At 39.3% G+C, this 15,839-nt stretch overlaps 2 protein-coding genes and 2 long non-coding RNA genes across 4 annotated transcripts in view; all 4 read right to left on the bottom strand.

Moving 5' to 3' along the window:
- LOC145448464 (uncharacterized) overlaps nt 1-15,839 on the bottom strand; it is a 459,562-nt gene that overhangs the window by 27,839 nt on the left and 415,884 nt on the right. The window lies entirely within an intron of this gene.
- On the bottom strand, nt 126-3,405 carry LOC145448596 (uncharacterized). Its single transcript, XR_013917972.1, has 4 exons — nt 3,138-3,405; nt 2,958-3,052; nt 2,188-2,241; nt 126-1,316 (listed from the first exon to the last, which is right to left on the bottom strand). It is a non-coding gene; the product is annotated as an uncharacterized LOC145448596 (long non-coding RNA).
- LOC145448697 (uncharacterized) lies at nt 3,477-5,967 on the bottom strand. Its single transcript, XM_080327163.1, has 8 exons — nt 5,826-5,967; nt 5,655-5,769; nt 5,083-5,232; nt 4,766-4,945; nt 4,585-4,668; nt 4,472-4,525; nt 4,322-4,384; nt 3,477-3,724 (listed from the first exon to the last, which is right to left on the bottom strand). Exons 1-8 carry the CDS (start codon nt 5,910-5,912, stop codon nt 3,477-3,479), a joined length of 981 nt encoding a protein of 326 aa, XP_080183289.1. The 5' UTR covers nt 5,913-5,967.
- LOC145448594 (uncharacterized) lies at nt 6,806-8,346 on the bottom strand. The gene has a single exon (XM_080327011.1). The coding sequence runs from the start codon at nt 7,565-7,567 to the stop codon at nt 6,806-6,808; it is 762 nt and encodes a 253-aa protein (XP_080183137.1). The 5' UTR covers nt 7,568-8,346.

Raw genomic sequence — 15,839 nt, 5'->3', positions numbered from 1 at the left:
TACGGAGACGTACAGATTTCCTCCATGTCGGTCCTGAGCTACGTTCCTGATACGTCACCTTTGCACCAATTCCTACGTTCTGGCTGTGTGAATGCTGGCTGAGTCACAATGATTGCGGTAGAAAATTTCAGGAAAATGAATTTATTACCAAACGTTCAAGATAAGCACGAGAAATATGGCCCAGTTCTGCACGCAATAAATAATGGTACAAAGAGTAAAAGGCAAGCATTTTGCAGTCAATTATAATTAAGGTACCGAACTCGGAGGTATAGAATTAAAATATTACAGAATACAGGCTCATGGTATTAGATAAAAATCACAGGACCACAGTATCAAGGCGTAATAACACTAGGGTTGCAATTACTGAAATATAACACACATGCATATTCATCAGAGGTGGAGGTGGTCAGTACCAAAGAGCTTTTACTTTTTGAAGAACATAATATTTTTGGCTACTTGTACTGCTTACTCAAGTAGCTATGTTTTATAATTTCTTTTACTTACATTTTACATTGATGATTTTGAAAATTAGAATTAGTTTTGCGACATATTTGTATGGTTCTCTGAATAACTGGTCTACATTTTCTCCCTACCACAGTAATATATGTAACTGAATGTATTTTCGAGAGTAGCCAACTCTTATCAATTGCAACACCTAGGCCGACTCTCAAGTTCCTAAAACTACCCCCTTGAGTAATTTTAATACCTCCTTTTTTATTTCTACTTGACTTAACTTGACCATGCCTTGGCACTACTAGAGCAGTAGTTCCTACACTTCTTCGACATGCCATGTTTCGTGATAGTAAAAATTCTCACGCCCCCTCATCTTCATATCAAAAAATATTAAATATTGCAATCAGATTGCTAGTAAGCCCAACGGACTACTTTGACAACCTCAGACGATCGAATCAAGAAATGTTATCAAAATCAGTTATTTAAATTTTTTACCGAGCAGAAACTTGAAGAAACGCTTTACATTGAGCCAATCGCACGTTACTGATACATGACGAAATGTTATCAAAATCAGTTATTTAAATTTTTTACCGAGCAGAAACGTGAAGAAACGCTTTACATTGAGCCAATCGCACGTTACTGATACATGAAGAAATGTTATCAAAATCAGTTATTTAAATTTTTTACCGAGCAGAAACTTGAAGAAACGCTTTACCCTGTGCCAATCACACGTTACCGATACATGAAAAATGAAGAAACAGCACGTCTTCTCAGTAACTACAAAACCTAACTTTCAAGTTCACTCGTCCACCTCAATCTTCTTAATATGACAGCAAGCTCACCAAAACTTATCATTTTCATTCCTGAAATAAATAAGCGATCATTGGTAATTCAGAAATTGGCAGTGTTGGGATGACTCGAGTCAACTTTTTCGTACGACTGGACTCAAGTGACTTTGGAAAATCACTTGACTTGACTTAAGAGCATCAAAACTGTGCATTGACTTGTGACTCGGAGTACAATTTACAAGTCAATTTCAAGTCTACAAGTAAACACTGTCGAATAAATCAATGTAACTTGTGTATGTTCAGATTGTTCGAGATACGCCGGTGCAATTTGTGAGAGCAACCAGTCATTCACTGATTCTACGTTACACTGATCCTCCATTGTTACTTCACAAATAAATTGACCTCAAACTAAACGATCACAGTCGAAGTAGTAGTAGAAGATTAATCTAAATAGCAATGTAGATCACATTTCCCAACCCCTTGTATGATTTAAATCGAACAAATATAGTTTTCGTTTCTATTCTCACGGATGTGTAGACGGGTAGTGTGGGCTATTGCACCACATCAATTTGTTTCAACTTCTCGAATCTTCACATTAGGTCCTATATTTTGGATGCTAATAACTGACTGTAGCATGTAGCTGTACAGTTACTCCCCTATTTTATTAGCAGTTCTACGGGTACGTGGGGGATACAGCGTCTTTTTGCATGTTTATTCAACTAGATTCGTTATTTGATTATCAAGATAAATGATATATTAATCTGTGTTTGACACAGCTAGCAAAATGTACTGACTATGAATCATCAATCATACTTCAAAAATTCAAATTGACTTGACACGAGCTTTCGAAATGCCGCTCCTTCTTCAGGTGTTGAAGTGCAAAAATGACTAACATTGTAAAATTCCTCATGATTTCATATTAAAACCAGGGTTAAACAATGCATACCTCATCCACCACTATTTCTTCATCAGCAATGTTTCCATTAGGTGAGCTTGATTTCTGCAAGAAGTTCATTGTTACGGACTAGCACTTCGTAGAACAGTATATATCAGGGGTGAGCAACATACGGCCCGCGAAGGGATTTTGTCCGGCCTGCGGACAGTTTTACTTCTTACATGATAATGTGGCCTGCAGCCCCAGCGTGCCGAGGTTCCTCACTACTTGCTTACTACGTCAAATTTTAGTGACTGTATGTTATTACATACGTGCATCTGCAGCGTGCGAGTTTGGAGCTTACGGGATAAGTTCGTTGAAGCGAGAAGATTCGCATTATCGGCATTTACGATGTTCTCAACCCTAATGTCGTTTGTGGTAATCATGGTGTTTGTCGACTACAATTACCATTTACACCATGCTGATATATCTTATTTTTGATTCCGTAACCGCCGACTTGTAGCACGGCACACTTCTAGGCTTTGAAGTGATATTGTTGTCGATAAAATACATTGATTGAATACGATATATTCCTTGTATACATGGATAAAAATGGGCGAATAATGTATCGATTCAGCAATCCGGCCCGCTGACTGGAGAAGTTGCCCGCCCCTGGTATATATGACCTAAATCTTGTGTACAGCTCAATTAATTCAGTACTATCGAGCACCAACGAACATAATATTAATTGTAATTTAATGCACTCAACACCAGCACAATGACTGATGAATTTGTAATAGTTGAGGTATAACAGAATGATTAAGCAACAGCGAACTACGTACCTTCTTGAAAAAACGATTGTACGACTTCAGGACTTCACTAATTGCAGTTTCTATTTCTTGCAGTGTCGCTTTGCCGTGGGCCTTTCTGCATGTACCTACAGTGATAGGAATATAGGGTTTGAGCTGCTTAATAACAACTCCCGCTGTCTGGGACTCTTACCCTAAAAATTCAATACTTACATAGCAAAAGGCTATAGATGATCTTGTGGTCTTTAAAGCGTTTCTTTCCTTTCTGTCCATTCTTGGAATATTGAACGAGTAGATGTTTTGTTGCAATCTTTTTCAGCACCTCTCGGATTGTAGCCTTTACATTTCGTCCGCCAACCAGTGACAAATATAATATCTGGCAAAACAAGTAATGGAAAAAATGATGAAAATAGTTGGTAACATCACTCAAATTATATCCTTGGAAATTGAAGTTGTAGTAGTATTTTCCAGTGAATGAACAATTACACGATGAGACATTTCATAAATTGATCAGTTGACAAATACGTTAGCAATTGCATGTTTTTTTGAAAATCAGTGGCTCTGGTAATTATAGCAGCTACTTACTGCAACATCTTTCACTGCTTTCTCCTCAAGTTTCTCCTCGATACGTTTCAATTCCTCTGTACTAGTTGCAGGCTGCTTGATAATGCATTCCAAATTCTGTGTGCTGGAGTGCGCTGGCATACACTTTCCAAGTTCAAGTCGAACGAGATGCGCCTTATTTTCTTCTACCTTTTCCAAGATGGTTTGCATGCAGATCAAAATTTTCTTCAAGATTTCTAAATAAAATCAAAAATTAACTATCGGGCCACTGAGAACGTTCTCACAGACCAGGGGTAGGGCTGGGCAAAAACGAGTACCCAAGTGATTCGATTCTGAATCACGTATAACGCTTCGAGTCGAGTAATCAAGTATTGCTCGTTATGACGTCACAACAGAATGTACTATGTCAAAGTTCAAATATGTACCTTTTATGCGACCACAAGGAACAAAATGCCAGTTATTCGTCACAGTAAAGATAATTTGGTATTTTTTGATCATACCGATTTGATTGCACTTCTTGGCAATGTTGCGAGGTGCTCATAACTTTGGAAATGTGTTATTTCCAGTTACGTTCGTTGCTTTGTACTATGTCTGGTATGCTGCGACAGGTCCAATCAAGGTTTGAAGAGTTCCACAATGGAAAATATTATCAAAACTATAATTATCGTTTGTAAATTGACTTCCAGTAGCTCAAATCATTGTGCCCAGCCCAAACCACGGGTTGGCCATTCATCTTAAATCTAGCCCCGCATGATATAAAATTAAGTTCGGGGAGTCTTCGTTTGTGAAAAGTTAACAAATGTCACTTTCTATGGATAAATCATGGAACATACCACCATCCGCAGAGTTTGGCCTGTCAGATACCCCAGCGCTTGACATTGCAAACGAAGAGCAACCTACAATAGATGAACAAACAATACTATATATTTAATAATTTTACAAAGCAGGTAAACTGCTCAGGAATAGAAAAATTTTAAACAAACCTTCCAAAATCGCTTCTATTCGGTGGCGATCAGTACGTCTTGGTGTTGAGGTGACTGAAGAAAGTACACAGTCGCATATCGAATGATTTTTCAACAAATATTACAACACAAACCTCCCCACTTCTCCTTGGAGGGAAACTGTGAGCTTTGCTTTGAAGTATCAACAGGAGCTACTTCATTGCCAGGATCTTCATCATCTGGAATAACACTGACATTAGGCATTCATTATTTATACTACAAATGAAGGTAGAGCCATAGAAGCATAAAATCAAAAATAATACAATTTTAGCATACCGGCACCGCTATCTAGAATTTCTGCATCTCCCGAAGAATTCATTTTTCTCTGTTTCATCTCTGGTTCACTGATGCTTTCAGGTAGCTGAGGCCATATCAGTGCCGCACTATCAGATAAGTCAGCAGTATTCTTGCGCTCAAGTGGCAAAGGTTGCTGGTTGGCTTCCTCGTTATCTACATCTGAACATTTTAAATGAAGATAAAATATAAAGATAAAATGTAAATTTCATTGTAATCCAGGCTGTGGTGAGTAATTTTTATAGGATTTGAAGGTGGTTCAACTGCGAAACTGGCCTATTGATAAGAATACCACAAACCTGTGGATGTATTTGCCAACCCATAGGAAAATTCAGGATGCTTTTTCTTTTTAACTTTTCTCTTTCGCGATATTAGCGTCTCACTGTCACTCTCGAGTGCGGATGTAGACTCCGCTCTCTTATTCGCTGCGAGTGCAGCAGCGTACGAGTCTGAAAAGTGCAACAGAGATGATGAAGTATAGACACACAAGTGGTCAGCAACCACGTACTTGTACTTTCTAGAAGTATTTTAGTAAACCTGTCCTACTTTCACTAAGTAATCAAGAATAGGTATTCAGAGTACTTCCACTCTGTAGATGACACTATGCAGATCAGCACCAGCACCAATTTGTAGAGTCATTGGTCATGCTACATGTGTCACGAAAATGCACAGAACAGTTACAAAATAAGCCACCTCTTCTGCGGTCATGCAACCCATCTACTTCTGTAAAGTACTCAAATCAATACTACTCCTTGTGACTAACTAAAAATTTACGGCGTTCTAATTTTTCGACACTACCCATGTAGAACGCTTCGACCCCATCTGCATGTATATATTGTATACACTATATCATAAGCTATTAATCCCATACCAGTCTCATATAATTGGCGAACTGCATAATTATCCCATGTCTGCACATTGGGCGGGATATTCTTCTGAGCATACTGAGCGGATTTAACTGTCCCCGGCCAATAACAGCACAATGTCTAAAAAAATAGAACGTGAGGATCGTCAGAGCTAGCTAGCCATAAGACAAACTTACTTTATCAGCATGAGATTGAAATAACCACCGGCTGGATACAATTGCACAAGAGCAATCTATCAGAAATTCTACCACACAGAACCGCATTGTCAGGTAATATGGAACTCAAGATTTAGGAAACTTGAAAATATACATAATTTTGTTGCAAATTTCACATACTTTTTGCAAATTCATGATGTAAATCTTAAACATGCAATATTGATAAAAATAGTATATGAAAATCACTTTGCTTTATACGGATAGCCGGTGTTCTAATATCACAATGTCGTACAGACTTAATTACATATTGTCGAGAGTGAACTTTCTATACACCAATTAACCGGGAATCCATGGGTGACTTGAAATATGGCATAGCATTCAGGTACACTTTGCAGTAGCTTACATCAGAGGGGCCAGTGCTTACAACTTCACAACATGCACCACTGATCGATACAAAGGCATTTTCTGGGACACAACAAGAGAGTTTTCTCGGAATACAAGTTGTTCGAGTTTTTCGACCATCTGCCAACTTATTAATTATTTGAATCAAAGGCTCTTTCCCAGATCGTACCATTTTTTTTAATTGATGCAGGTAATTTTCAAAAGGAAACGCGCTACAATTGTCCAAACCCAAAAATAATTTTGCATCATCTGCAAGATGAATTAGGGCGTGAACATTGTAAACTAGAAATTGAACACCATAAAGTGATTTGCAATTCTCCACAAATGACACTAATAGTTCTTTAGCAAAATCAGCATATTGCCTTACCAAGGTTGGTGATATCAAAATAGAAAGGGCAGTGCTGAATTGAAGAAAGTGATTAAACAGTTCGGGACCGAGTATTCCTTTCAGAACCACCCTACCAGTGTATAGCATAAATTGCCTGTATTCTGTGGCTTTCCAGTATGCAATTTCACTTAATGACCTTGGCTTACGTGCAAACCACTTCGGAATGCAACTTCTCAGATTTACCAACTTGGAACTAATTTCTGCAATGTTGCTACACGAAAGCCTCGTTTTTTTTGCTTCCGTTGATCCAGGCATGCAGAAGTCGTTTCGTGACACCAAGACATGCTTGATGCATATAATCGATAGAAAACTGCCTCACCATGTCGATTGGTAATGAAGAGAATGGGGTTTGGCCATGATGATGTTCAGGCTGTTCATGATTACGAAATGAGGCATCTGTCCTCAGAGTTATATTTACAGTTTCACGGTATATAACTTTTCCGCACCAGTCTCCCTTCTGCGTACATCTGTCGCAGCCATAATAGCCGGAACACAATTTCGTGTTCGTGACCATAGCACGGGCAGGACAATCACAAACAATACATCGCAAGATCACACGGATATTACGGTTCTTAACAGTAATGCCATTTTCCATAACATCCTTCATTTCTGAAACAGAGTCCTTCAGAAAATCAAGATTACTGGGCTTAGCTAGTCCATAGCATATAGCAATGGGAACCACTACAGTGGGATTGACATGAATGGCACATAGAATGGGCCAAACACACTTTGGACTGCTTTTGAACAGAGGCAGTCCATCTATATTAAGGGAGATTTCAATTTCCTCAAGACTGCGAATTGAATAATCATCTAGTGCGACTTGAATCTGGGAACGTAGGCCAAGATATACATAGTCAAGAGATGATCTGGTTTCTATAGTCCTTATAACACTGCTTTGATCAGGTATTCTCAAAAGTGTAGCTGCCGTTAAAGGGAGGGTATCGAAACCATGTTTGTTCCAAATTTTTAGCATCGAAGTGACATGAGCATGAGGCACATGATTTTGAATTGCCCAATTACGCAGGTCTTCTTCTGGAGTCTCAGATTCTTCAACGTCAACGGATAGCGAAGCATCAGATAACCATGTTCGGCAACTATCTGAGTCAGAGCCCTCATAGGGAGTTGAATCAGACAGAGTGACGATAGGAACAGCAGGCTCAGCATGTAATGGAGTGACAGCATGAAATTGACCAGATGGTGGACTCTCACTACCTGTAGATAAAGTAACACATGGTAATTTCAAGCATTTATCTTCATAAATGTTTACAACAACTGAAGACCTATTGCAAGAATGAGCACCTAAGACGGTACATTTATCTCAAGTAAATGTGTTGTCACTCAATTTCTTGCTTTTAATATTGTTAGCCCCTCCTGCGACCTCACGTTTGCGCTCGTAGAAAGACCGTCGACGATGAAACTTATGCACAAAATGAATGACGCATGTTGGCCGAAGCTTTCGATATCAATATGTCCGGGCGCCAAATAGTCCTGTCCTTGCAAACTCAGTCTGCAGCAATATACTGCAGACCGGCAATCTACCCAAGTATTAATATAATTGACCTATATACTTGAAGGCGAGGCCACTACATTTGAATGCGAAATTATAAGATCTCCTGATGCTGCGTTGATTGAAATATGATCTGCGCGTGCTCGCATTGACGATGTCGTGACTCGAAGAGACATACTCGGGATGCTGTTAATCGTAGAGTACGACATTCGCGTTATATTTTAATAGAACATGGATATGTATATGCGTATTAGGGTTGTCCAAAATTTGGAAAATCTCAAAAAGTCTCCGTGATTGTGTCTCATTCTATAGATTATTGATGAAAAACAACAATTAGCCTGAAAGAAGCTTACAGGAAAGCCGTTAAGATTTCGGCCAAAGCGTTTGAAAGTAGCTGCTCAAGAATGGGCGTGCCACTGACCATAGAACGGCAAGAAGACTAGTAATCAAATAACCACGGCTCTTGATTGGCTATTCGGCTATGCTTCAATGACCACGGCAGCAGCAGCTTGCTTATTAGGTGTTCAAGAAGTATGCTACCGGCGGGGATTCTGAGTTCGCATTGTTAGTAGTTTGGCAGGTGATGAGTTAAGATCAATTCAGGACATGTTGAGGTACGAAATACATGATGAACAAACAACACCTGCTTCACAGAAGCTTTTACAGCATGACTGCTTTATTGTGAAGGAAACGGCTGAAGCCTGCATGTCGTGTTTTCTTCGAGAGAAAGCAAAGGCGCTTATGCAAGTGTTGAGCGAATTCACCGTTTCAGTACGGATCCACCATCAGGGAATACAAATATATAAAGCTTAACAATGACACTATACTTTGTGTGATCTTATTGGGCTGAAGCTGTAGTATATAGGTGACGTTTTGAATGCTCTAGGGATCGGCGGAATCGGCCGGTTACGCTTGGTACTTATCAGATGCCTACAACAAATTGAATGCACTTGTAGGCGTTGTTAAAGTCCTTAATGATAACGCAGAAAAGAGGTGGTAATGTACGAACACTAGCAACAGTGTTGTAGGCATCTGATAAGTACCAAGCATAACCGGCTGATTCCGCCGATCCCTAGAGCATTCAAAACGTTGGTAGAGATAATTAAAATTTGTTGTAGTTGAGCAAAAGCTACTCTCCTACATTCTCGGGTAGAAAGTGTATATCCTTATAATAAGTAGTTTGCAAAGAAGGGAGAAAGAACGTTCAATAGCAGCATGCAGTTGTTGACTGGTTGCGTACACTGCTGGTGACACACCGCGTTGCTTCATTCTGACAATGTTGTCTATACATCACAATCATTCATCATGCGCTTATTGATAATAGAAGCAGCGCCCACGCAGTCTTGCAGACTTGGACAACTAGAAAATATTCAGCTTTTCTGAATTAGATTAGAATTAGAATTTGAGCATGAAAATATTTCACAAATTAGATTAGAATTAGAGCATGGAAACATTTCACATATTAGATTTGAATCAGATTACTGGCAATTCGCTCTAATTTAGTGAAATTAGACAACTAGAATTATCTAGTTGTCCAAGTCTGCAGTCTTGCTTCAGTCATGATATTGCGGTACGTTGAGCATAACACCATGTAAGCCTATATATTTAATATGACCGTTTATGATTCACGCTAAGTAGATAATGGGCCGCCTACAATGGTATGCCTATAAAGTAGGCTGTAAAATGTCAAATGATAAGTTCACTGAAAGTGAAAACATGATAATTTTTTTACCCAATGCCGCAATTTTGACATGTCAAAAAATGGCCCTACTTATAACCAATTTGAGTGTCCCTTCTGGCTGGATGTTCAAGTTTCACCTGGCCCATGAAATTAACAGCATATGTTATATTACGAATATAAAATATCTGTTATTCCTGATATTTTGTGTAGTTTGTAATATTTGTGCACTGCAGTCGAATAGCAAGTGTATTTTTTACGTAATTTGTTACATAGGCTATGATCCCCTTCATTAAATCGGTCTGCCAACTACCCCTCCCGTAACTAATATTGAAATTGTTCTGTGCTTTGTCTCTGAGAAATAGGTCAAATTTGTTTGATCATGTAAGTTCACATACATCTAAATTTTGCACGTATTTGAGGTTTTCCGGTAATAAGTTGGTATTTCCTTTTAGGCGAAGCATGGATCAAAGAACCATGAATATTATCAGGATCTGACAAGAAGAGCAAAGAAGAGAAAGATTGCTACTATCAACACTGCCACCACCAGCAAACAGAGAAAGCTAACGGATGTGGAATTTAATAGGAAAGCTTCCCAGGACAAATTTGAAAAAAATCTAATGCGTCTGATTGCAGAAGGTGCCCTACCATTCAGTTTTGTGGAATTACCCTCATTCAAGGACCTAATGGGTGATTTTGGTGTTCAAGTAATCAGTAGAGCAACTTTGAAGAGGAAGATGGACGAGACGGCAAAAACGGTGAAGGAAAACCTTATTACCGCAATGAGTAAGGTCGACTACATTGCAACAACGACGGATTGCTGGTCAGCAAGACGTCGAAGCTATATAGGAGTTACCGCTCACTGGATAGAAGATTCCAACCTAGAGAGACAGAGTGTCGCATTAGCATGTCAACGCTTGAAAGGCTCACACACCTATGATACGCTTGCAAGTGCTATTGACGATGTGCATTCTGCATATGGCATACGTAATAAAATTGTGAAAACAACAACTGACAATGGCTCCAATTTTTTAAAGGCTTTTTCTGTGTTTGGAAATAATGATGATAACAACGACGGCGACAGTGATGGCAGTGATGACGAGGAGGATGTAGTGGAATTTGCCAATGCTACAGAATTACTTGATGAACAACCAAGTTTGGAGTACAAACTACCGCCTCATCAACGTTGCGCTTGTCACATTCTACATTTGATTGCTAAAAAAGATGCACTGGATGCTGAAATGAAGGATGAAAAATTCAAAAAGCTCAATCGCTCTACTTTTGGAAAACTATCTGCGGTGTGGAATAAAGTAGGCCGTTCTACGTCGGCTGCCGAGATTGTGGATGCTGAATGTGGTATTCAATTCCTTCGGCCAATCTGTACAAGATGGAATTCGATGTATCTAGCCGTGGAAAGAATTGTAGTAATATTGACCAGAAACAGAGGGGAAGCAGCACTGAGGAAGGTTTTCAATTCCTTCGAAGTGCCAATGCTGACTGCCGTAGAGCAGGATTTTGTCAAAGATTACTGTGCTGTGATGAAACCGGTTGCCAAGGCAATTGATATACTACAGTCGGAGAAGAATGCTTATATGGGTTGGCTTCTTCCAACACTCCAGCAGTTGCTCTGTAAGCTTGAAAGAGCACAGGATTCATCTTCTCATTGTACAACATTGGCAAATGCCATTATTACTGGCATAAAAGTCAGATTTGCTACAATGATCGAAGATGAACAGTTGATAAGCGCAGCTATTTTGCTGCCAAAATTCAAAACTAACTGGACGTTAGACGACACTACAATCCAAAAAGGTCTCGTGTACTTGAAAAAAAAGCTTTTGCAAGAAGAGAGTAAGCCATCCGAGTCAACCTCCGAAGAGGATGAGGAGGAGGATTTTTTTTCTGCGATGGAGAAATCCAGCCGCTCTGCTTTTAAGACACATACTGAATTGGAGACATACTTGTCCTCCAAATCTCGGGATATTGATGTGTTGAAGACATTGCCTGCCCTGAAAAAGCTATTTCTAAGACTGAATACAGGTTTGCCGCCATCTGCTGCATGTGAGAGACTTTTTAGCTCGGCGGGACTTATTTTCACCCCGAAGCGAGCAAACATTGGTTCCAAAAATTTTGAGAACCAGCTACTCATCAAGTTGAATAATAAGTACATTTGAATGGTGTATACATATACATATACATATTGAAATGAATCCGAATATTTTCGGCTGACACTCCTCAGGGGTAGTGGTCAGCAAATAGTAGAGCAGCGGTTCTCAACCAAACCAAATTTGCAAAATGATTGATAACCTTATTTTAAATTTTTGAATCAAAGAGAGAAATGAGGAGTTTCGCTTCTTAACTGGTAAAAACAACTTCAAGATGAGCTGCTAGATAGAAATGACTAGGTTGGACGATCATTGAAAAATCCGTTTCTCACTTTAGGTGAGTGAGTTGTCATGTAATATCATGAATGTTGCGATACCCAAAGGTGTCGTGGGAAGCGTTTCATGTTAATATTCGTCACCATCAATATTCGTTGAAATAGAATTTCGGCACACGGTAATATCGAATTGAACTCGTGGATTTTCGATACACGACCACCTATTTTAAGAAATGCAGCTGTGGAGTTCGATTTAGGATACTAAAGGGTCTATCCTATTTCTACATATTGTATGTTGTTAATTAGAAGAAAAGTCATTTACTGCTATTTATCACTAGCCTACAGTTAATTATGGCACAAGATAGATGACCGCTGCATAATAATTAAGCTAAATTTGAATTTAAATTTGAGGAGGTCCACAGGGATCCATGACGGTCCAGAAGTGGTCCGCAAAGACATATAGGTTGAGAACCACTGTAGTAGAAAATTCAAAAGAACATAGTTTATCAACAATCGTATCACAAAATATGACGTCACCAGCATGAAATTTCGAACATGAGAGCGTTAAATGTAATATTTTTAGATAGTACACGAACTCCTTTTATTAACACAGCCTTGGCTAGTGTATTTAGATAAAAGTCGACTCCTAGGCACAATACTCGGGTTCATTTCAATATGAATATACTATTCAATTGTGTATTGAAGTTCTGTACCTCCAGGAAGCTGTTCAAATAAGTACATCTTCAAATTGAAACAAAGAAGTTGCATTCATTGAACATTAGTGTGGTTGTGTATCAATGATATGACACCTCATTTGAGTGACTGAATCGTCATCTTAAGAGTTAGTTTTATAGACAGTCAACGAGAGCGTATATTTGACTTTTCTGAAACTACTTACTTACTTGAGTAGATTTAAAGTCATTAAAAAAGTACTTCTACTTCAAGTAGTTTTAGGTTGCTTACGGAAGAAGTACTTCTACTTGTACTTGAGTAGATTTTTTCTTCGCTACTTCTACTTCTACTTGAGTAGCTTTCTTGACTACTTTGACCACCTCTGGGTGATTACTTCACGAATGTAATCGATTGCGATTACGATTACGTTTGTCGCCAAATCTTAGAAAAAGCATCCGGAAGGGTCACATATCGAAAAATGACCCAGATCTAAAAGTATTCCGTAAATTTCAAGATCAGCTAACCATCTCGAATGGTTTGGTGCTGAAACAGGACAAGATCATTCTCCCAGAAAAGCTCTGGGAAACAGCTATCATCAAAGCACACCAAGGAGGTCATCCAGGAATGTGCAATCTGAAGCGACGCATCCACAGTCACTTCTGGATCAAAGGCTTGAATTTCGAAGGAAAGTACTCAACAACAACCAAGTACAGAAGGCCTTGAACCAAGACCGTCAAACGAAATTACAAAGGCAACAAGTTACCAACAGTTCAAATAAGCGACAACCGAAACATTTCCTAATGGGGCAGCAAGTCATGACCGGAAACTACAAAATAAACGAATTCGACCCCATATTTGGCCCTGAGCTCTACACTGTCGCGTAGATCTTCAGTGACGGGGATGAACTGATCAAGGTATCAACTGGTAAGCGGTATCGACGTCATTTCAATGATATAAGACGGCTATAATGCCTACTGTAATTTCTTTTTTTTCAAGTCCAAGGTCAAATACTTCCTTATCTGCACGAGTAATAAGGTGTTGACGAATTTTCATTATGATAGTTGGATAAGGTAGATTGTAGAAGGTGCCAACTAACATGAAAATGAGCCGAACCTTGATAACACTGCATACCATCGGTGAGATACGAGACCTCATGATTGTTATTTTGTTGATTACGGACAATCGGGGTAAACACCTTCGGTGCTTTGCGAGTGTCTTCAACAAATTGTGACTCTCGTTCATTCGCTCTGGGACGCGCTGACCGTAGGACGTGTTTGGTAGGCAGCTCTAGTCTTCTGACAGATAATAGCAGGAGAGACAATATCAGATTGTCTACATCTCCATCTATTATTATGTACAACCTTGTCTGGAGCGTCTCTGGCCGAACCGCCTGTTCCTGCTTTTGCGTGCAAACATCTGGGGTATCTCAACTGTTATTATACTTCATACGATAGGCGACCTTCGTACTATTGTGCACTAGCCTACGTAAGATTTGTAACGTATATATGGCATACACCGATCCTGCTGTTGCGTGCAAAATCCTCCATATAATATTGTACACTTGCTTGCATATCTGGGTCCACCCCAAACCAGTGCCGATTGGACGGCTCAGGGGTGCCGTGAGAAAATGCGATGATCAAGATCGCCGTGTAACAAATTGAATATTCGAAAATAATTTTTAGTATGTCATAGTGCAGTTGATTGAGTAGCAAAGTAACATAACCTGGTAGATTGTAGGCAATGCTGCGCTGTATTGTCTTGACAGACAGACATTTATAGCTTCGTCAAACCTAAAAAGTCGACAGGAGGTGACGCTATATGGCCTATAAAGACCTTGCTACTCGTCACCTCCATAGCAGTGAAGTAATCGAGTGTATTCATTTAAATAAATATAACAGTGGACAGTAATGTTGTTCAGATTTGGGCAATATTTTGGAAACTTGTTTTGCGTAATTCCAAATGATAGTTTATTGCATAAAAACACCTCTAAAACCGATTTTGGTCATTTTCATCGCGGTCTTCCTTGCGCGCAAAGCCCCCAAAGACCCACAGGCCAATTCTCCTTACTAGCGACGATTCACCATTGCTGGCTTGTAGCTTTTGTGAAGTTTGCGGTAGAAAACGGCTGAGTAGAGCTGGGAAATATCAGGTTGAATTATCTTTTTGACAATTGAACTTACCTACATTCCTATACATGCCAAATGTGTTTCACCTTCACGTATTTGGTATAGGTAGCCGGGTGGTAGGCCTATGTATGAACGGATACAAGCATTTTCAGCCGGTTTTAACGCTGTAAATGTTAATCAAAGGCATACTGTATATGAATGTAATTTCACCTTTATAGTAGCTCCAATTCACCTAATCCGCATCAGGTTTGCAGTATCTTCAATTCACCTAATCCGCATCAGGTTTGTAGTATCTAAGTCTGAAAGAAGTTGACACCCCCCCCCCACCTCCGAACACAAAAACTCAGGCCAGTCCTGTCCAAGACGTTGTCACAGTAGCGAATACGGCCAGAATGCAAATATCGAAAAAGCTCACGACACTAGGCTTCTTCTCAAAAGATCGTGATAGTTAAGTCTAAATGGGGGTCCTGATCCTCAACTACCAATGCATTCTGTCAGAAAACGTCCACGGTGTTCTTACGGAAACAGAAACAATAATCTCAATGCATATTAGTCATTGTCGTTACCCACTATGGTGTGTGCTTACAACTGAGTTAACATAAAAGAAATCTGGCACAGACTATGTTTCTGAAACTTGATGAATTTATTGTAAGGAAATTTGCATTATCAAACTTGAAAAGCAGAATAAGGCAAACACAAATCCGGACATAGTAGGCCGACCATTAACGTGACTTGAGACAATTGTGAAAGATGAAAATACAGTTATTATCATTGAAGAACATGTTGAGAATTAGGTAAGCATAAAAACAAAAAGTGGATAACAACAGGCTCTAGTCTCATGCAGGCTTATAGGATTTCAGTGTGGATTTCTTGAAGTTGTGATAC

This window comes from Botryllus schlosseri, chromosome 10 (assembly GCF_051294905.1).
Source record: "Botryllus schlosseri isolate E-star chromosome 10, Bs_hap1, whole genome shotgun sequence".
Lineage (NCBI taxonomy): Eukaryota > Metazoa > Chordata > Ascidiacea > Stolidobranchia > Styelidae > Botryllus > Botryllus schlosseri.
This window is presented reverse-complemented; position numbering and strand designations above follow the sequence as displayed.

Bases quoted from the DNA above. Each gene is read 5' to 3' on its own strand.
- LOC145448697 (XM_080327163.1), bottom strand. From the start codon at position 5,912: ATGCGGTTCTGTGTGGTAGAATTTCTGATAGATTGCTCTTGTGCAATT. The intron at 5,770-5,825 runs GTAAGTTTGTCT...CTATTTTTTTAG, and splicing joins TTCAATCTCATGCTGATAAA to ACATTGTGCTGTTATTGGCC. The intron at 3,725-4,321 runs GTATGTTCCATG...GATTTTATTTAG, and splicing joins GCCAAACTCTGCGGATGGTG to AAATCTTGAAGAAAATTTTG.
- LOC145448594 (XM_080327011.1), bottom strand. From the start codon at position 7,567: ATGCTAAAAATTTGGAACAAACATGGTTTCGATACCCTCCCTTTAACG.